Source organism: Babylonia areolata, chromosome 6, assembly GCF_041734735.1.
Source record: "Babylonia areolata isolate BAREFJ2019XMU chromosome 6, ASM4173473v1, whole genome shotgun sequence".
Lineage (NCBI taxonomy): Eukaryota > Metazoa > Mollusca > Gastropoda > Neogastropoda > Buccinidae > Babylonia > Babylonia areolata.
Genome location: NC_134881.1, coordinates 45,531,461 through 45,553,960, shown reverse-complemented (window position 1 = coordinate 45,553,960; position 22,500 = coordinate 45,531,461). Strand labels below are relative to the sequence as shown.

At 45.4% G+C, this 22,500-nt stretch overlaps 1 protein-coding gene across 2 annotated transcripts in view; it reads left to right on the top strand.

The window, feature by feature from the left end:
* The window catches only part of LOC143283420 (uncharacterized), a 28,611-nt gene that overhangs the window by 1,893 nt on the left and 4,218 nt on the right, over positions 1 to 22,500 (top strand). For both annotated transcript variants that reach the window (XM_076589658.1, XM_076589657.1), the window contains exons 2-8: positions 3,640 to 3,865; positions 5,843 to 6,216; positions 8,021 to 8,212; positions 10,024 to 10,226; positions 10,933 to 11,442; positions 15,387 to 15,573; positions 21,460 to 21,625. In XM_076589658.1, the coding sequence (XP_076445773.1) occupies positions 3,640 to 3,865; positions 5,843 to 6,216; positions 8,021 to 8,212; positions 10,024 to 10,226; positions 10,933 to 11,442; positions 15,387 to 15,573; positions 21,460 to 21,625 (1,858 nt within the window). The remainder of the gene's footprint in view (positions 1 to 3,639; positions 3,866 to 5,842; positions 6,217 to 8,020; positions 8,213 to 10,023; positions 10,227 to 10,932; positions 11,443 to 15,386; positions 15,574 to 21,459; positions 21,626 to 22,500) is intronic.

Sequence of the window (22,500 nt, the reverse complement as noted above, 5' to 3'; positions counted from 1 at the left end):
AGACAGTGCACGGGAGGTATGTTCCCTCACCTCCAGTCATACAGACAATGCACGGGAGGTATGTTCCCTCACCTCATCTCCAGTCATACAGACAGTGCACGGGATGTATGTTCCCTCACCTCCAGTCATACAGACAGTGCACGGGAGGTATGTTCCCTCACCTTACCTCCAGTCATACAGACAGTGCACGGGAGGTATGTTCCCTCACCTCCAGTCATGCAGACAGTGCACGGGAGGTATGTTCCCTCACCTCCAGTCATGCAGACAGTGCACGGGAGGTATGTTCCCTCACCTCCAGTCATACAGACAGTGCACGGGAGGTCTGTTCCCTTACCTCCAGTCATACAGACAGTGCACGGGAGGTATGTACCCTCACCTTACCTCCAGTCATACAGACAGTGCACGGGAGGTATGTTCCCTTTCCTCCAGTCATACAGACAGTGCACGGGAGGTATGTTCCCTTTCCTCCAGTCATGGCGACGCTCCACAAACCTCCATCTGTCGTGGTGTGTCATTGTGTGACAGTGCCAGGGGTCGGGGCAAAGTTCCTTCCGGACCACTGTGACGTTACACAACTGCACTGGACAAGGAATGCGTCACACATATATATGTCTGTTTATATGTAGCCATGTACCGAGTGGTTACTCAAGGGGGTACGGCACAAAAGACTTAACTAAATATGATTAATTGAAGGATAGACGAGATCCCACGCACAGGCCAGGGACATATAGAGGCCAGCCACAAATGGGTTTTTCTATTGTTTTATTTACAATATTCTAAAAGAAGAAGACTAAGAAGAAGAAATAATGAGAAGAAGACAATGCTAAGAGAAGATAAAAAGAGAAGAAGACTAGAACAGAACTAGTCTAAGGGAAGACAGTGCCTGGAATGACACAAACAAATGTCATTAGCACAACATGTCTGCACAAGTGAATAATAAAGCGCATGTATACATATCACATGGAAAGACTATTCACTCGGGTTTGGGATACGCAACAACATAATGCAAATGTGTGAAGACCAAACGCTGACATCAAATGACATTCCTAATACATTTGAATAGCTCAGTTAAAGTGATTGAAACAATTAATCCAACACTATCTTGTAATCACAACAGCAGAATACTACACACCTCTTAAGAGTACTGAGCACACTGTAGCAGTACAATTGATATCAGCATGTAAAATAATACACAAGTAATAAACAAGATAATAGAATCAGTGGCTTTGATATTATACTGGCAAACTGATAGACCAGATAGTAAGTGAAGAACCACCATGGCTTAACCATTAAGTGGTGAATGAACTTTACGCACTCAGTAGAACATTCTGGAACAAACGGTGTCGAGAGACGTCACTGACTGTGACGTTAAGAATCAAATGGAACACTGCTCCATGCAGATGACGACATGGCAATTATTTAGATCAGTCATAGCCGATCTGTGACTAACTTGTCAAAGCAATAACTGAACAAAGAATTAACTGAACAAAGCAATAACTGAACATACTCATGTAAACACAAGTACTGTGTCAAATAATACAATTTACAAATCAACACATTCTACACACTACTACTTACAGCCATACGTAGCGAGATGCTGTTGTGGGAACGACACTGACCACTACACAGCAAGAGACAAAGGGAGCAGGTGCTGGCCGCGGCTGGCTCGGGTGTGGAAGTGACCACTCATCACCCGCTCGGCCAATTTATACAAATTAGGCGAACTACAAAGACAATCACGTGGGCTGCAAACCAAATCGTCACTAATCTGAAGAAATCTGATGAGAACTGTGCTTGTTACAAGGTGTTCAGTGACAGATTTCTAGATGATTACTGAACCGATTTGCATCGGATAAGTTGCAAAAGAAAGAGCTCAACGCCTACTTTATAATGAGTGTAAAATGAAGTGTTGATTATTTAAGATGAATTTATAATTTTAATTTAAGTCACCTGAACAGGGTCAGTTTTAACGAGCTCGTCGCTGAAAATTACAAACTGCGTTAAATCAGTTTCACGTAGGCGAACATAAATGGAATAGATTTAAAGATGGAATTAAGACGATTCTGCCAGTATATAATACTAGTAGTTTACTGATCTGACAAAAGAGCTATTAATTAAATACTGTGGAACAGAAACACAAGTTTGCTCTCAGCCAATGACGTATCGCGACGCAACACTGGTCGAGCAGTCAGCAGGTGTCTGGCGAGGAGGACAAAATGATGTAAGCGGAGTGACGTCACACATTCTATGCGCGGGTTATGAGGGAACACTGTCGTCTGCTGTGGCTTGTGCGTGAATAGTGTTGGAGCAAGCATAGCGCGCTTGGTCACATATATTATGGTATCTATTACACTGGCCTTGTTTTCTGTTGCCTGTGGTCTGATGCAACACTTCCCAATGAAGAAATGCGTCATGTGTATATGTGTTCATATCACGGTATCCAGTAACCAGCCAGGTTTTTCAACACTTCCCAATGAGGAAATGCGTCATGCATATGTGTTCACATCACGGTATCCAGTAACCAACGACGTTTTTCAATACTTCCCAATGAGGAAGTGCGTCATGTATATGTATTCATATCACGGTATCCAGTTACTAACCAGGTTTTTCAACACTTCCCAATGAGGAAACGTCATGTATATGTAATCATATCACAGTATCCAGTAACCAGCCAGGTTTTTCAACACTTCCCAATAAGGAAATGCGTCATGTATATGTAATCATATCATGGTATCCAGTAAACAACCAGGTTTTCTGTGACCTGTGGTCTGATGCAACACTTCCCAGTGAGGAAATGCGTCATGCATCATATCATGGTATCCAGGGATATTCATATCATGGTATCCAGCAACCAGCCAGGTTTTTCAACACTTCCTAATGAGTAAATGCGTCATGTATATGTATTCATATCACGGTATCCAGTAAACAACCAGGTTTTCTGTTGCCTGTGGTCTGATGCAACACTTCCCAGTGAGGAAATGCGTCATGTATCATATCATGGTATCCAGGGATATTAATATCATGGTATCCAGTAACCAGCCAGGTTTTTCAACACTTCCCAATGGGTAAATACGTCATGTATATGTATTCATATCACGGTATCCAGTAAACAACCAGGTTTTCTGTTGCCTGTGGTCTGATGCAACACTTCCCAGTGAGGAAATGCGTCATGTATCATATCATGGTATCCAGGGATATTAATATCATGGTATCCAGTAACCAGCCAGGTTTTTCAACACTTCCCAATGAGGAAATGCGTCATGTATATATGTATTCATATCATGGTATCCAGTAATTAGCCAGGTTTTTCAACACTTCCCAATGAGGAAATGCGTCATGTGTATATGTATTCATATCACGGTATCCAGTAACCAGCCAGGTTTTTCAACACTCCCCAATGAGGAAATGCGTCATGTATATATGTATTCATATCACGGTATCCAGTAATTAGCCAGGTTTTTCAACACTTCCCAATGAGGAAATGCGTCATGTATATGTAATCATATCATGGTATCCAGTAACCAGCCAGGTTTTCTGTGGTCTGAAACAGCACTTGACAAGAAATGCGTTATGTGTACATGTAATCATATCACAGTATCCAGTAACCAGCCATGTTGTCTGTCCCCTGTGCTATGGCAGCCCTCAGCCTCCAGTCATTCCGTGACGTGGCGACAGTTCGTGACCTTGACCTACCCGGATGTCCTACAGGCGACCTACTGTGTCCCACCCCTCCACTTCAACCGGGTGCCCTACCAGCGGGTGGTTGTACCCGGCTTACCCGCTGACCTGCCGGCACTTGTGAAGCAGACTCCGGCAGATGACTCCACTGGGAAGAGTGCTGTAACTGGGCAGGGTCTGATACCCAGTAGGTTGTTGTGTGGTGTGTGTGTGTGTGTGTGTGTGTGTGTGTGTGTGTGTGTGTGTGTGTGTGTGTGTGTGATGACTGTGTTTCCTTTCCCCTTGGCCAGCGATAGATATGAAGAAGATGGGGTCATCAGTAAGATAAACAATAATGTATGCACCCATATCTGCATATTTTGATAATATTCTGTCAAAAATCATGAACACACACACACACACACACACACACACACACACACACACACACACACACACACACAAAGAGACCCTGTAGATTACCATCCCTTGTACTGGCCCCATGGGCCGTGTCTGGAACTGTTCCGCATTTTTGTTGTAAGGAAATGTTTGGACAAATTATTTCATCTGAAACTGTGGTTTCTACCTTCAATTTCCTGTTCATGCTGGTTTTTGAGAGACATACTCTTAACGAAAGATAGGTCCCTGCCGAACTGTGAGGATGTTCTCTTTACTAGAGAGAAAAACTGTTGGCAGTCATGAGCGGGCAGTGTGCCCAATGAGCACGAACACACTGCGAAACAGCTTGCTGTGCATACCAGTCTCCCTTTGGAGGAACAAAGTCGCTAACAGGAGCCTAAATAACATATTCTTAATCTCATACCCCACACCCCATCCCAAGCGCTGGAGTTTAAAATTAAAACACGTCTCCTCCACTTCTTTGAACTTAAAACGAAGCTATCTGGGTTTGGATTCAATATTTATTCTCTCTGTCTACACACACACACACACACACACACACACACACACACACTAATACACACACACACACGCACGCACGCATGAACGCACACACAAAAAACAACAACACAATAGCGGGTCGCAAATAAACGAAGAAATATGTCTCAATCAATACAATTTACTGTGTATAAACATAGCTGGCTGCAACTGTAGTAGTTTAGTTAGCACACGTACATATATCTGCTGTGCACTTTGTTAAAGAAACTTTACAAGAAAAGTTTAAGGCTGACACAATTGTCAGTCGAGCATTTAACCAGTGGTCTGAACAAAGACTTCCATATGCGCAAACCACAACCAAGAATTCCGCTAGAAATTGTCTTTAAAAATAACAACAACAACAACAACAAAAAGAGCTAGAAAAACTTTCATAAACCCCAAGAAAAAATGCAGGATGTTGTTTTGTCCTGACAAGGGTATGTATGGTTCTGGTAAAACTTGAGGAGACTACTACACATCTCCAACAAGGAGCACAAGACCAATGACTATGTACGGAACCTGGTCAGCAGCCTTGTTGGGCCCCAAGAACCAGTGCTGGCGACTGTCAAACGACGGAAGATGGCATGGTTTGGTCACGTCATACGACATAACACCCTCTCCAAAACCATCCTGCAAGGGACTGTAGAGGGAGGGCGCAGACGGGGGCGGCAGAGAAAGAGCTGGTCCGACAACGTCAAGGAATGGACCAAAATGACGATGCCAGATCTCCTCACGACAGCTGCCAAAAGAACGGCGTGGCGAGCTATGACATCTTCCTCATGTCCCCCCAACGACCCCAGCGGTCGAGGGAATGAGTGAGTGAGAAGCAGAGACAGGAGGAAGAGTGTGGCGCCGATGGCGAGAGAAGGACAACAAATGGGGGAGCAGAGAAGGGATATGAGACAAGACAGAAGAAGAAACCCACGGAAGCAACGAACACTCCGCAGATTTGAAAAGAGTGTAGTCAGGAAAACAAACACTGAAGGTGGTGAACTGAAGGACAAGAGACGATGACAGAGAACACGAGGAGAACACTCACAGGACGAACCACACAAACTTCAAGAGCAAAACAACCAGCCCGGAATCATAAACAGACGACAAAGAACAACCCAACACTTGAATCACTGCACAGCTGACCAAAATTAATAAGGATGGACTCGGTTTTGTCCAGTTATCTCTGATGACGAAATAAAATTTAATGATGTCACCTTTTTATCAGCAAACATGTCAACAACTGTTTTTCTTTCAGGGACAATGAAGTGTCCTTCAGCCCAGCCCCCGACGCGTGACTACAGCCTCTGGCCCACAGACCCCCCCACTACCTCCGCCACCGTGCTCTCCAGTGACATGCGTGATGACTTCTGTCAGCAGTATCTCCTCTACAACCTGCACGCCCTCGCCAAGCACGTGCAACAAGTGATGTTTGTGCTGTCCTCAGTCAACTTCCAGAACTACCTCAGCGGTGCCGCTGTGTCTTCTGCCATGTCTTTCCCACGGCCCACAGACCTCAAGAGAGGCAGCCGAGGGGACTTTGACTTTCTGATTGTGCACCGTCACCGTGGGCTGTTGGTGGCAGAGCTCAAGTCTGTGGGCATGCAACGGAGCCAGCTACAGTTGTCCCAGGTATCTAGCCATCATGGTTTGCGGTGTTGTGTTGTGTTGTGTTGTGTTGTGTTGTCCAGCTACAGTTGTCCCAGGTATCTAGCCATCATGGTTTGCGGTGTTGTGTTGTGTTGTGTTGTCCAGCTACAGCTGTCCCAGGTATCTGGCCATCATGGTTTGCGGTGTTGTGTTGTGTTGTGTTGTGTTGTGCTGTGTTGTCCAGCTACAGCTGTCCCAGGTATCTGGCCATCATGGTTTGTTGTGTTGTGTTGTGTTGTCCAGCTACAGCTGTCCCAGTTATCTAGCCATCATGGTTTGCGGTGTTGTGTTGTGTTGTGCTGTGTTGTCCAGCTACAGCTGTCCCAGGTATCTGGCCATCATGGTTTGTTGTGTTGTGTTGTGTTGTCCAGCTACAGCTGTCCCAGTTATCTAGCCATCATGGTTTGCAGTGTCGTGTAGTGTAGTGTTGTGTTGTATTGTCTTGTATTGTATCGTGTTGTGTTGTATTGTAGTGTGTTGTGTTGTATTGAGATGTATCGTATCGTGTTGTATTGTCTTGCGCTGTGTTGCGTCGCATCGCATTGTATCGTATTGTATTATAGTACATTGTATTGTATTGTCACAAGAGATTTCCCTGTGTGAAATAGGGGCTGCTCTCTCCGAGGGGAAAGCGCGTCGACATAATACAGCGTCACCTATCTTCTTTGTTTCTGTCTGTCTGTCTGTTTGTGTGTGTGTGTGTGTGTGTGTGTGTGTGTGTGTGAAAACGATAACTGTTTTGGGTGTAGAAGTGTGAAGTGTGGTGGTGACAACTGTGTCATTTTATTCCTCTCAGGTGTTTATCACGTTTTATTCTTGCAGAAAATAGAGTAAAAATGAAATAAAATAAATGAAATTAAATTAAAAAAAAGGTGACATAGCTTGTCACTGTGTGTGCTGAAATGCCATGTTATGTTTCTTGCCGCAACATCAAAACGAAGACCCAGTGCATTTTACAAAACAAGAGAGGCAAGGCCTTCAAGACTCACTTGTGATACACTTTAAAAAAAATCCAAGCTTTTTATGTATTGAGTATAATTTCAAAATGTAATGTTTAAGATGAGAAAGATCAGTTTAAAGCAAATTAACTCCCCTAGCATTAATTACAGAGTAATTTCCCTTTTTTTTTTTACTGTCTGCACCAAAACGTTTGCAAAAATAAACAAAACTTCCTTGCTTAGCAAAAGAAGTTCCTGTTTGCACAAAAAATGATAATAATGACTGCTCTTGTTGTTGGGTCAGAATATCAGATCAAAGTGCCAAGTTTAGAGAATACAAAAAATATAAATATAACAGTAAATGCAGTTTGCATATAATTAGGCTTCTTTTTTTTTCTTCTTTTTTGTGCCCATCCCAGAGGTGCAATATTGTTTTAAACAAGATGACTGGAAAGAACTGAATTTTTCCTATTTTTATTCCTAATTTGGTGTCAACTGACAAAGTATTTGCAGAGAAAATGTCAATGTTAAAGTTTACCACAGACGCACAGACACACACACACACAGACAACCGAACACCGGGTTAAAACATAGACTCACTTTGTTTACACAAGTGAGTCAATAAGATGAAATTCCATTGACCTAAAAAATAAAAATTAAAAAAAACAACGACGCGAAATTCGCAGTCTAAGTAACATACGTAATTTGCACGTGAAGAAAAAGAGTTGATGCAGTTCGTTTCTTTCAATGCAAAGTTCTCGAGCGAATTTCGCATGGGTTTTTCGGGTGACAGGAAATCCACCCTCACTCAGTGAATGAAGCATGCACAACGTGACGTGTGTGACCAGGAGCAGGCTGACCACAGTGTGACCGGCAGACTGGACAGAGCGGTCAGTCAGCTGGAGAAGGGGAGGAGGATGGCCTCTCACCTGGTCAGTGACGTGGCACCAGGTCTACCTGTCCGCACGGTTCTCTTCCTGCCCTTTGTCAGCCGCCGCCAGGTGCTGAGGGTGCTCACCGCCACGCCTGCTTTGGCACAGGTGTGTCCTCGTGGCCAAGTGGTCAGTGGCACGGACTGACGACGACTGGCTAGACAGGGGTTCGATCCCCATCAGCTTTTGTTTGTTTGTTTGTTTTTTGTTTGTTTGATTGATTGTTTGTTTCTGGCTCGTGCCAGGCTGATACTCAGAGCTGAGTGTATGATGAGGTCAAGCGTGAAGACTGCGAACACATAGTCGAGAGTAATGCATGGATGTGTTGGAGTGTTGCTCCAATTTTTCAGTCAACGCTGCCGGTGTCTGTATCTCTCAGGCCTGGTTGACGCCGGGATCTATCATGAGAGTACAGCCTTGTCGGTCAGTCCCCAACCCGTGAACCCCACAGCGACATCATCATCACTCCATCACCGTTTATCTTCATCACTCCATCATCGTTCATCTTCATCACATCATCATCACTCCATCACGGTTCGTCTTCATCACTCCATCACCGTTCATCTTCCTCACTCCATCACCGTTCATCTTCCTCACTCCATCACCGTTCATCATCATCACTCCATCACCGTTCATCATCATCACTCCATCACCGTTCATCATCATCACTCCATCACCGTTCATCATCATCACATCATCATCACTCCATCACCGTTCATCATCATCACATCATCATCACTCCATCACCGTTCATCATCATCACATCATCATCACTCCATCACCGTTCATCTTCATCACATCATCATCACTCCATCACCGTTCATCTTCATCTTAAGCGCGTTGGGTTACGCTGCTGGTCAGGCATCTGCTTGGCAGATGTGGTGTAGCGTATATGGTTTTGTCCGAACGCAGTGACGCCTCCTTGAGCTACTGAAACTGAAACTGAAACTCATCTTCATCACTCCATCACCGTTCATCTTCATCACTCCATCACCGTTTATCATCATCGAAATATGGTCTAAACACAATATTGCAAATTTTGGGGCACAAAAGAATGATTTCCCTGTCTGTCTCCTTTGCGATAGTGTCTGTCTGGCCACACCAGATCTGTTAAGGTATATATATATATATATATATATATATATATATATATATATATATATATATATATATATATTATATGAAGGGTAGTAAAGGTCCCATAGCCTTTTACGGTCATCGGGGCAGTGAATTCTTTTCCTCTGTGTCTGGAGCTCCGCATAGGAAGGCGGGGCCTAATCCTTTCCTTCCGCCGATTTAACCTTCCCCAACCGAAATCGGGTACCAGTTCACATCTGGGTGGGGTGGAGAAAAATCGGAGTACGGTGCCAGTCCCAAGGACACAGCACCATGCCGACACGGAGCCTGGAGCCCTGGCCACTGGTGAACACTGGACCAAAGGACCAACGCCTCACTCGCTGCCGTTGAGTCGTGGTGGGGGTGGGGGATAAAGGTTATGTCCATTCACAACACTTTTCACAAGTGAGTTGGTTGTTGTTATGCCTCGTGCAGATCTCAGATGGTTGTTGCTATGGGTCGTGCAGAGGTCAGATGGCTGTTGCTATGGGTCGTGCAGATCTCAGATGGTTGTTGCTGTGGGTCGTGCAGAGGTCAGATGGTTGTTGCTATGGGTCGTGCAGAAGTCAGATGGTGCAGAAGTCAGATGGTTGTTGCTATGGGTCGTGCAGAAGTCAGATGGTTGTTGCTATGGGTCGTGCAGATCTCAGATGGTTGTTGCTATGGGTCGTGCAGAAGTCAGATGGTTGTTGCTATGGGTCGTGCAGAAGTCAGATGGTTGTTGCTATGGGTCGTGCAGAGGTCAGATGGTTGTTGCTATGGGTCGTGCAGAGGTCAGATGGTTGTTGCTATGGGTCGTGCAGCGGGTACGTGGCTGTCTTGGAGTGAACACAACACTGGAGGCTGCGGACCTGACCTTGTGTTCTGATGACCTCAGTGACCCAGCTGACCCCTGGAACGTCCCTGCCCACGTCCTCTCTCGTCTCACATCCTGGTGGCAACGTCGCATGACGTCATGTCCAGGGCCAGCGCTCACTGACGGCGATTATCTGGAGATAATCGGCAGGTGAGAGATGAATAATCAGCAGGTGTTAAACATTTTCTCAGCATTTGTTTTTTCAGACAACGGTTTACAGGATGAATACATTTCACCACATAAACACATTTCACCACATAAACACATTTCACCACATAAAATGACAAGCTGTCACACATTTTTATTTCGTTTTATTTATTTTGTTTTCTTTATTCTATTTTGTTTTATTCTATCTTCTGCAAGAGTGAAACTCGATAGACACCTGAGAGGAATAAAATGACACAGTTACCATCCCCACACTTCCCAAATCTACACACAAGACTGTTATTGTTTTCTCTCTCTCTCTCTCTCTCTCTCTCTCTCTCACACACACACACACACACACACACACACACACACACACACAGAGAACTCAGAACTCAAAACGTTTTTTATTCAAGGATTAAGATTTTAGGCATGGCCTGTTCTTCCGTTCTGTCCTTGCTAATCTACATCCATTTCAGGAAAGAGAGGAGAGAGAGAGGGGGGAGGTAGAGATAGATAGATTTTGTGTGCGTGCGTGCATGTGTGATTTTTAGTTTCCAAATGAAACATGACAATCACCATGTGACTCAGGGACTTCAGTGTGCGATGCATGTGTGCCGTGCCACGATCATGAAATGATGTGACAACAAAAGACCATTTCCATACACACCCATATACAAGTCCACATACTGTGCTTTGTTGCTGCTGTCAGGTTCGTGGGGCCGGCCACCACTGTGTCTGTGCATTGCTCAGCCACTCCCAGACTGACCGTGGAGGTTCGAACACAGGGGGAGGCGGTGGCCGAACTGGGCTCCAGGCTGGCCCGTCTGGTCCTGACTCCCGAACAGACAGACCTCTTGACCAGGGCCCCTCCCCTGGTGTACCTCTCAGGGCCCCCGGGCACCGGCAAGACGGTGATGCTGGTTCTGATGGCGCTGATCTGGTGCCGCAGGGGCTGGAACGTGCAGGTGGTCAGTGCGGGCGACTTCTCCTTGGCAGCTTCTCTGCTTGTGTGTCACCAGATCAGGAAGACTCTGGATTCCACTGCAGCTCCTGGGGCCGGGGTGACTTCCGGGGACGTCTTGTTCCGGTCCTACGAGTTTTGCAAAGGCACGCATCCTGAAAATGAAACGTCCGTGGAGACGGCTGTGCAGGAAATGGTCCGTGCATCCCCAGGACAACCAGTGTGTGTGGTCATGGATGAGACCAACATCACGACAGGGTAGATGTGGGGTGAGGTGGGGGAACAGGGTAGATGGAGGTTGTGGGGTGAGGTGGGGGAAACAGGGTAGATGTGGGGTGAGGTGGGAGAAACAGGGTAGATGTGGGGTGAGGTGGGGGAACAGGGTAGATGTGGGGTGAGGTGGGGGAACAGGGTAGATGGGGGTTGTGGGCTGAGGTGGGGGGAACAGGATAGATGTGGGGTAAGGTGGATGAAACAGGGTAGTCGTGGGGTGAGGTGGATGAAACAGGGTAGTCGTGGGGTGAGGTGGATGAAACAGGGTAGATGTGGGATGAGGTGGGGGAAACAAGGTGGATGTGGGGTGAGGTGGGAGAAACAGGGTAGATGTGGGGTGAGGTGGGAGAAACAGGGTAGATGTGGGGTGAGGTGGGGGAAACAAGGTGGATGTGGGGTGAGGTGGGAGAAACAGGGTAGATGTGGGGTGAGGTGGGAGAAACAGGGTAGATGTGGGGTGAGGTGGGAGAAACAGGGTAGATGTGGGGTGAGGTGGGGGAACAGGGTAGATGTGGGGTGAGGTGGGGGAAACAGGGTAGATGTGGGGTGAGGTGGGGGAACAGGGTAGATGTGGGGTGAGGTGGGGGAAACAGGGTAGATGTGGGGTGAGGTGGGGGAACAGGGTAGATGTGGGGTGAGGTGGGGGAAACAGGGTAGATGTGGGGTGAGGTGGGGGAAACAGGGTAGATGTGGGGTGAGGTGGGAGAAACAGGGTAGATGTGGGGTGAGGTGGGGGAACAGGGTAGATGTGGGGTGAGGTGGGGGAAACAGGGTAGATGTGGGGTGAGGTGGGGGAACAGGGTAGATGGGGGTTGTGGGCTGAGGTGGGGGAACAGGGTAGATGTGGGGTAAGGTGGGGGAACAGGGTAGATGTGGGGTGAGGTGGGAGAAACAGGGTAGATGTGGGGTGAGGTGGGGGAACAGGGTAGATGTGGGGTGAGGTGGGGGAAACAGGGTAGATGTGGGGTGAGGTGGGGGAACAGGGTAGATGGGGGTTGTGGGCTGAGGTGGGGGAACAGGGTAGATGTGGGGTAAGGTGGGGGAACAGGGTAGATGGGGGTTGTGGGGTGAGGTGGGGGGAACAGGGTAGATGTGGGGTGAGGTGGGAGAAACAGGGTAGATGTGGGGTGAGGTGGGGGAACAGGGTAGATGTGGGGTGAGGTGGGGGAACAGGGTAGATGTGGGGTAAGGTGGGGGAACAGGGTAGATGGGGGTTGTGGGGTGAGGTGGGGGAACAGGATAGATGTGGGGTGAGGTGGGGGAAACAGGGTAGATGTGGGGTGAGGTGGGGGAACAGGGTAGATGGGGGTTGTGGGCTGAGGTGGGGGGAACAGGATAGATGTGGGGTAAGGTGGATGAAACAGGGTAGTTGTGGGGTGAGGTGGATGAAACAGGGTAGTTGTGGGGTGAGGTGGATGAAACAGGGTAGTTGTGGGGTGAGGTGGGGGAAACAAGGTGGATGTGGGGTGAGGTGGGAGAAACAGGGTAGATGTGGGGTGAGGTGGGGGAACAGGGTAGATGTGGGGTGAGGTGGGGGAACAGGGTAGATGTGGGGTAAGGTGGGGGAACAGGGTAGATGGGGGTTGTGGGGTGAGGTGGGGGAACAGGATAGATGTGGGGTGAGGTGGGGGAAACAGGGTAGATGTGGGGTGAGGTGGGGGAAACAGGGTAGATGTTGGGTGAGGTGGGGGAAACAGGGTAGATGTGGGGTGAGGTGGGAGAAACAGGGTAGATGTGGGGTAAGGTGGGGAAACAGGGTAGATGGGGGTTGTGGGGTGAGGTGGGGGAACAGGATAGATGTGGGGTGAGGTGGGGGAACAGGGTAGATGGGGGTTGTGGGCTGAGGTGGGGGAACAGGGTAGATGTGGGGTAAGGTGGGGGAACAGGGTAGATGGGGGTTGTGGGCTGAGGTGGGGGAACAGGGTAGATGTGGGGTAAGGTGGGGGAACAGGGTAGATGGGGGTTGTGGGCTGAGGTGGGGGAACAGGGTAGATGTGGGGTAAGGTGGGGGAAACAGGGTAGATGTGGGGTGAGGTGGGGGAACAGGGTAGATGGGGGTTGTGGGCTGAGGTGGGGGGAACAGGATAGATGTGGGGTAAGGTGGATGAAACAGGGTAGTTGTGGGGTGAGGTGGATGAAACAGGGTAGTTGTGGGGTGAGGTGGGGGAAACAAGGTGGATGTGGGGTGAGGTGGGGGAACAGGGTAGATGTGGGGTGAGGTGGGAGAAACAGGGTAGATGTGGGGTGAGGTGGGGGAACAGGGTAGATGTGGGGTGAGGTGGGGGAACAGGGTAGATGTGGGGTAAGGTGGGGGAACAGGGTAGATGGGGGTTGTGGGGTGAGGTGGGGGAACAGGATAGATGTGGGGTGAGGTGGGGGAAACAGGGTAGATGTGGGGTGAGGTGTGGGGTGAGGTGGGGGAAACAGGGTAGATGGGGGTTGTGGGGTGAGGTGGGGGAACAGGAGAGATGTGGGGTGAGGTGGGGGAACAGGGTAGATGGGGGTTGTGGGCTGAGGTGGGGGAACAGGGTAGATGTGGGGTAAGGTGGGGGAACAGGGTAGATGGGGGTTGTGGGGTGAGGTGGGGGAACAGGATAGATGTGGGGTGAGGTGGGGGAAACAGGGTAGATGTGGGGTGAGGTGGGGGAACAGGGTAGATGGGGGTTGTGGGCTGAGGTGGGGGGAACAGGATAGATGTGGGGTAAGGTGGATGAAACAGGGTAGTTGTGGGGTGAGGTGGGGGAAACAGGGTAGTTGTGGGGTGAGGTGGGGGAAACAAGGTGGATGTGGGGTGAGGTGGGGGAACAGGGTAGATGTGGGGTGAGGTGGGAGAAACAGGGTAGATGTGGGGTGAGGTGGGGGAACAGGGTAGATGTGGGGTGAGGTGGGGGAAACAGGGTAGATGGGGGTTGTGGGGTGAGGTGGGGGAACAGGATAGATGTGGGGTGAGGTGGGGGAACAGGGTAGATGGGGGTTGTGGGCTGAGGTGGGGGAACAGGGTAGATGTGGGGTGAGGTGGGGGAACAGGGTAGATGGGGGTTGTGGGCTGAGGTGGGGGGAACAGGATAGATGTGGGGTGAGGTGGGGGGAACAGGATAGATGTGGGGTGAGGTGGGGGGAACAGGATAGATGTGGGCTGAGGTGGGGGGAACAGGATAGATGTGGGGTGAGGTGGATGAAACAGGGTAGTTGTGGGGTGAGGTTAGGGAAACAGGGTGGATGTGGGGTAAGGTGGGGGAAACAAGGTAGATGGGGGTTGTGGGGTGAGGTGGGGGAAACAAGGTGGATGTGGGGTACGGTGGGGGAAACAGGGTAGATGTGGGATGAGGTGGGGGAAACAGGGTAGATGTGGGGTAAGGTGGGGGAACAGGGTGGATGTGGGCTGAGGTGGGGAAACAAGGTAGATGGGGGTTGTGGGGTGAGGTGGGGGAAACAAGGTGGATGTGGGGTACGGTGGGGGAAACAGGGTAGATGTGGGATGAGGTGGGGGAACAGGGTAGATGTGGGGTGAGGTGGGGGAAACAAGGTAGATGTGGGATGAGGTGGGGGAAACAGGGTAGATGTGGGATGAGGTGGGGGAAACAGGATAGATGTGGGGTGAGGTGGGGGAACAGGGTAGATGGGGGTTGTGGGGTGAGGTGGGGGAACAGGGTAGATGTGGGGTGAGGTCGGGTAACAGGATAGATGTGGGGTGAGGTGGGGGAACAGGGTAGTTGTGGGTTGAGGTGGGGAGTCAGGGTAGATGGGGGTTGTGGGGTGAGGTTGTGGAAACAGGGTAGATGGTAGTTGTGGTGTGAGGTGGGGTAACAGGGTAGATGGAGGGTGAAATCCAAGATGAGTATTTTGAAATGTGTGTGTGTGTGTGTGTGTGTGTGTGTGTGTGTGTGTGTGTGTGTGTGTGTGTGTGATGTCACAATGCATGGTCACAGAGAAAAGGACCTGGTGGACAGACTACTCCAGGCAGACCCCAACCTCCACCTGTGGGCGGCCAATATAAAAAAAACCCGGTCAGTGGCCGAACTCCAGACTGAACGGATGACCAGACCCTTGCGGTCAGCTCCATGTGTGGTCAGAGAAATCCAGCGAGCCGTTGAAAGCCGCCATTATGAGACAGAGGTAAAACTGATGAATGCAACTTGTTAATTTTTTTTTATTTTAATGATAAATTTAAGAGAAGTTTCTTCACTTTAGATTGGGTAATAAACACATCAATGGTTGATCGAGTAAATGAGTAAATGAATGAATGAATAAATGAATGAATAATTGATTAAAATTATATGATATTTGAAAATCAGATACATTTTTTATTATCATTAGTGGTGGTGGTGGTGGTGGTGGTAGTGATGGTGGTAGTAGTAGTAATGGATACTTACGTAGCACACTATCCAGAAATCTGCTCCAGGTGTTTTACAAAACACTTTCTTTTTTACGTAACACATTACATCAGTGTTACGTACACATACCGAAATGTGACTAACAAGCTACACACACACACACACACACAGAGAGAGAGAGAGAGAGAGAGAGAGAGAGCTGAGAAAAACATGCAACAACCTAGTTTCAGCGGTCGCAACAATCAGCAAAAAACACCCCAACAAAAATTATGATCAGCAAAACAACTGCAACAAAGTCAAATGAACTCAACCACAAATTGGAGCTGTTCAACGCCCTGGCCTTCACAAAACTGCACGACGCTGACAACGTGCCCTTCCTGGGACACGACAGCCTACAGACGAATCGCCATCTTCGAGACGAGATCAACCCAAACAGAAAAGGAGACAGTATCCTTGCAGGAAACATTGGCCGATATTTGGAGGCTATCTTGTGGGAAAGACCTAGAAGGAAACGGTATTCCTCGACCAACAATATTCGAAAAACAACAGGCCAGTACCAAAGACCACGCCAACAACAACGAAGAGAGGGAGAATTCCGCAGAAGACACTGCGACAGGAGCAACGACCACAAGGCTGGATTCTACAGCGGATACAAGACGACAAACAGAGGGTTCTGTTGCAACAACGAAGAGAACGTCACCTACACTGGACAGGTGAGAAGATCCCGACAGCACCTACACAAAATCATCTACCACGCTCGTCAAACATGAACACTGTAACAAGTCAAAGATACAATCAAGGGCGATATGATAATTCTGCCTACTATGACGTCAGGGAAGATGGTCGTGGCCGTCATGCAGTGGACCAACACTGGAGAAAAAACTGGTACAACAATGACAGGCCAACATGCAACTACTGCATCTGCTGGTGAAGCGCTGACATTGTAAATTTTGCCAGCTATATTGTATTGAGTTAGCGCGCATTAATTGTATTATATAGTCTCCCTTCCCTGCCTCCTTGTCTTCAGTTTTTCCAGTTTTAGAGTTATACATGCGTGTGAATAACTTGTGCGAAAGCGCTTTGATTTGTCTCTGCACAGGATTCAGCGCTATATAATGATAATAATAATTATTATTATTATTATCATTATTATTATTATATCTTTTGAGTTTTTCTTTCTGTTTTCCTTTGCATTGTCTAATGCCAAAAACAACTTCAAAGACATCATCATGGAATCTTAAGGGTTATAAAGAGACAATTGATGGACTTAAAACAAATAAATTAGTTGACCCCGATGTTTCAGGGGATTTCAAAGAATATGACATACTTTTTTTTTTTCAAGAAACGCACCTGAATAAAGAAAGTGTACATAATATATATCTTCCGGAATTTTCACCAGGAATTCACTATGTACGACAAAAACTGAGTAAAGCAGCAAGTTCATCTGGTGGTATATCGGTATATATCAAAGAAAATATCCGAAGATATGTCAAAATTCTACCATGCAGCAACAGTGATCTAGTATGGTTCATGATACCTGGGACCAACAATGACAATGATATTTACATTGGATGTATTTATATCCCACCGCAAACATCGTCATTTGGTCGAGACAACACCGCGAGCATATGGGGCAAGCTGGAGGACAGCGTGGAACAATTAACACTAAAAGGAAATGTTATATTGTGTGGTGATTTTTAATGCACGAACTGCGCAAGTTACTGATTATGTTAAGATGGATTCTGATGACAATGTATATAATTTACCACGTACTTCATTTGACACAGGGTGTGATAGAAATTCCATGGACTCTTTAATACAAAGAACTGGCAGAAAATTGATGTCAGTGTGCATTGACAATGATCTGTGCATCCTTAATGGAAGAACACTGGATGATCTTCATTGGCATTTCACATGCTATAATCAGCATGGTAGCAGTGTTGTAGATTATTTTATTTGCTCTAAGGCAATTAGACAGGAAATTATACACATGAAAGTTCATCCTCTTACAAGATTTTCTGATCATTGCCAACTAGAATTAGAATTATTTATGAATGGACTATGGAGATAAAAACAAAATATAGTAGATAAATCACATGATAGAAGTTTACTTTAAAATGCATTTACACAAAATGATATTGATAAAAAATACATTTGGGATCAATATTCATCAGCAACATATGTCAAAGCTTTAGGTTTACCATGGATACAGGAACAAATACATGATATATATAACAAACTGAGCAGTCAAACTGATTAAATCTATTGTTAATGACATAAAAGTGAATAACGTTGTTAATGAATTCGCACAAATAATCACGTCAGCTGCGAATGCTAGTTTAAAAACAGAATCTAGATTTCATAAGCAAAAACGCCGAAGAAGTTTTTTTTAATGGTGTGACAGAGACTGTTATCAGCGCAGTGGAGACATTAAATCAATTTTGAATGCGTTAAATAGGCAGCCATACAATCAGTCTTTGCGTCAAAAATATTTTGCTAAACGCAAGGTATACAGCAGACTGGTAAAACGGAAGAAACGTTCATATAAAAAATCTCTTAGTGAAAGAATTAAACGAGGCGCTCAATAAAGATCCAAAGTCAGCATGGAAAACAATTAAAACTTTACAGACGTTGGGAGAACAGAACGAATGTAAACATCAATTAAATGTTTCAAAATGGATTTCTCATTTAGACAATTTAATTGGAAAAGACGTGGAAATAAATGACGAGCAAAAAACAAAAGTTCAAGGTGAACTTGAAAACACTGAAATGTTAGATGATGGTAATACATTAAGTTTCAATAAATAAATTACTGAAGAAGAAATATGAAAGCTAAGTCAAACCCCCCCAAAAAAAATCGCCAGGAAGGGTCGCAATAACAAATGAGACTGATGATCAAAAGCGGTCTTCAGATTCTGTTACTTGTCATGCAAAAGCTATATAATATAATATATACAACAGGTGTGTATCCAGACAATTGGAGAACTGGTATCAGTATCCCTTTATATAAAAGTGGCAACCCAATGGACCCAAATAACTATCGAGGGATTACACTGACTAATACATTAGGTAAAGTATTCTGCACGATCCTGAATACAAGAATGAATGAATATCTGGAGATTAACGACGTTTTGATCAAAGAACAAGCCGGATTTCGAAAAAGCTATAGAACCACTGATCAAATCTTTGTTTTAAAAGAACTGGTAGATGAGATGATAAAAATTAAAAACAGTTGACTATATGGCTGTTTGGTAGATTTTCAAAAAGCGTTCAACTGTGTTTGGCATGATGCAATGCTGCTGAAGCTACACCGAATAGGAATGAAATGTAAATGTTTTAATATCATAAAAAATATGCATACGAACGCTAACATCTACGCAAAATCACAAGATCATTTCAGCAGAGAATTTATTATTCGAAAGGGGGTACATCGGGGAAATACACTCAGCCCAACTCTATTCAATATTTTCATAAATGATATCACCATATACATGACAGATATGAACTCCCCAACGATTGACAGCACTTCATCTACTAAACTCCCTTGTGTTTTATATGCAGATGAATTAGTTATTCTATCATTATCTAAAGACGGATTACAACAAAAACTTAACATTTTACACTCTTACTGCAGTCAATGGGGCTTACGTTTGAATAGAGAAAAGACGAAAGTAATCGTTTTTTTTCCAAAAACTGTCCCCAAAATACCCCTGCATTTCAAATGTGGAGAGGCCATAACTGAAACAGCAGAAGAATATACATATTTAGGGGTTATATTTCATAGAAACGGCAACTTACGTCGAGCACAAGGTCATCTAAAAAAAATCAAGCAAATAAGGCTCTACATGTGCTACTCAGAACATTTCGTAATACAAATATGAATACAAAATCATGTGTCAGTTATATGATACTTTGATAACGCCTATTTCAACACATGGAGCAGAAGTTTGGTTTCCATATGATGTTGCAGGAGACAGATCGAATAATTTATTCGAATTATTCAGTAATTGTCTTTTCAAAAAATTTCCACATGAAAGACTTCATGTCAAGTTTTGTAAACAATTACTTGGTGTACATAAAAGAGCAATGGTTCTCCCCGTTTTATGAGAATTAGGAAGATTCCCTATTAGCCTAAAAATAATATGTCGAGTAATTGGCTATTGGATACACATATTAAAGCATCCTGAAAATTCACTTGTATACACAACATATAAATGCATGTATCGTCAAACAAACAAAAATGTTCAGTGGCTACTTTTCATAAGAAATGTATTAACTACCATTGGATTAGATCATGTTTCGAAAAATCGTTCACTTTTAATGTTAAAAGATTAAAGTATGTTATATCCAAGAAGCTTGAATATAAATATGTAAAATTTTGGAAACAGAAACATAACAGTTCGTCTAAATTAGAATTTTACAAGAACGCTGTGACAAATTTTAAAATGGAACCGTATTTAAAGAATACAGCAAATGCATAACACAGGAAAGCACTGACCATGTTATGAATCAGCGCCCATGACTTATAAATCGAACAGGGAAAATATAAAAATACACCGAAAGTACAAAGACTGTGTGATACTTGTAACAGTTTAGAAGATGAGATTCACCTTTTAAACAATTGTGTAAAACACAGTACTTACAGACACAGATTCCTAATCGATATATGTCGTCCAAATGCAAAGCCTAATTAATTGGTCTTTCTAACAGAATTACAGCCAAGGCTGGTGAAATTTGTTCACGAGTTGTTCTCTTCTTAGAACATGCTCATGTTTATGTTTCATTGTGTTTTATAAACTTTAAGGTTTTATGACAATAAAAAGTATTCTATTCTATTTTATTCACACACACACACACACACACACACACACACACACACACACACACACACACACACACACACACACACACACACACTGCATACATGCATACATTTAAACATACCAGTTGAAGTTCCTTCACAGGAACAGATGGCAGAGCTTGTTGAAAACAGACAGACCAACTGAGTTTTGTGAACAAGGAAACTGTTCACCCACAAAATGAGGTTTTGACGACTGTTAAATGAAAGCCTATATACCCTGATATGTGATTGATTGCGTTCAAGACTGATGAAAAGTCAACAGAAAAATGAGAAAAATGAATTTGGTTTCTCCAGGTGGGTTTGTGCATGGTACAAGATGTTAATTGTTGCATCAGCAGAACTCCAATTGGATGTTTATTCGAACTGGTATTGATCATGTTACAGTGTTTGATATGACAGATTGTGTTTCATGATAATGTGTTCCTGACATTTCATGACAACAGGAGTCAGGGCTATGGGACGATAGGCATTTAAAGAAATATGGGTTTGGGTCTTTGGCACTGGCTGATCACTGACGTATCTAAAAACCAGGGGCATGACAATCCTTCACCTGAACAGAATAATGATCACACCACACAATTGTGAGGCACATGTCTTCAGGAGCCGTCCACTGATCCCATCAGCCACTATGCATTTTTAACAAGCAACTTCCGGAAAACAGATTCAACGGTACAAGGATCAATGGATAAAACACATTCATCATTTAAAACACTTTCTTTAAGAGGAGCAGTTATGTTTTCCAGTTCATTGTCATGTCTGTTGTGATGATCGTGAAACACATGTGCACACTGACTGCCCCAAATACAGGTGGAGCCCTACAGCACTGATGCTGTGCCCAGCCCTGCCGATGGCTTCAGCCCCACAGTGGTCAGGCACCAGGGACCAAAGCACACAACCTGGGAGCCTATCTCCTGCCATCAGTGCGGTGTGGATGTGGCTGCTGCCTTACGGGACCTCGGTGTGGGGGACACAGGTAAGTGTGGTGATGTAATAGAGTGCTGGCCTGGTGGTAACGCGTCTGTACATGAAGCCAGAGAATATCAAGTTGCGAGATGGAATCTTACGCTCGCCGGCATTTCCCCACCCCACCCCCTCTAGACCTTGAGCGGTGGCCTGGGCACTTGCATTCGGATGAGACAATAAACCGAGGTCTCGTGTGCAGCATCCACTTCGTGCACGTAAAAGAACCTACTGCAGCAAGAGTGTTGTTACTGGGCAAATTCTGTAATAAAATCCACTCCAATATACGTGTGTGCATGTGGGCTTGACTGAACGACACGGGAAGCGAATAATGAGCGCCAAAATTCAGCTGTCAGTCGGCTCTACCCAGGTAGGCTGCCTGTTGTGCAGATGACGTGTTTGAAAACCGCTTAGAGCATGGTCTCTGACAGAAGACAGGCAATATATGAGTGTCATTAATTATGAACAAAAAAGATGAGAGGAGTTGTCATGGTAAGAAGAGGCCATCAAATCTGACTACCAAGGAGATGATCTCAGGGGTTGAGGGAGAAAACCTGAAGAAAATACAAATGATTAATGTAAATGACGATTAGCGGGAACAATTAATGTTTGTATTAGCACAAACTGAAAGGGCCAAGAAAAGAAAAGAAAAAGAAAAATGCTTTAAGCTAAAAAACAAAACAAAAAGCACTGTGACAATATGCCAGTTACAGACGTTGTTTTGAAAGGAATACTGATGACACGATAAGGACAGGGAACAGAATTACAGTCCGTCTTTGTATTTTGTATTTGTATTTTGTATTTCTTTTTATCACAACATATTTCTCTGTGTGAAATTCGGGCTGCTCTCCCCAGGGAGAGCGCGTTGCTATACTACAGCGCCACCCA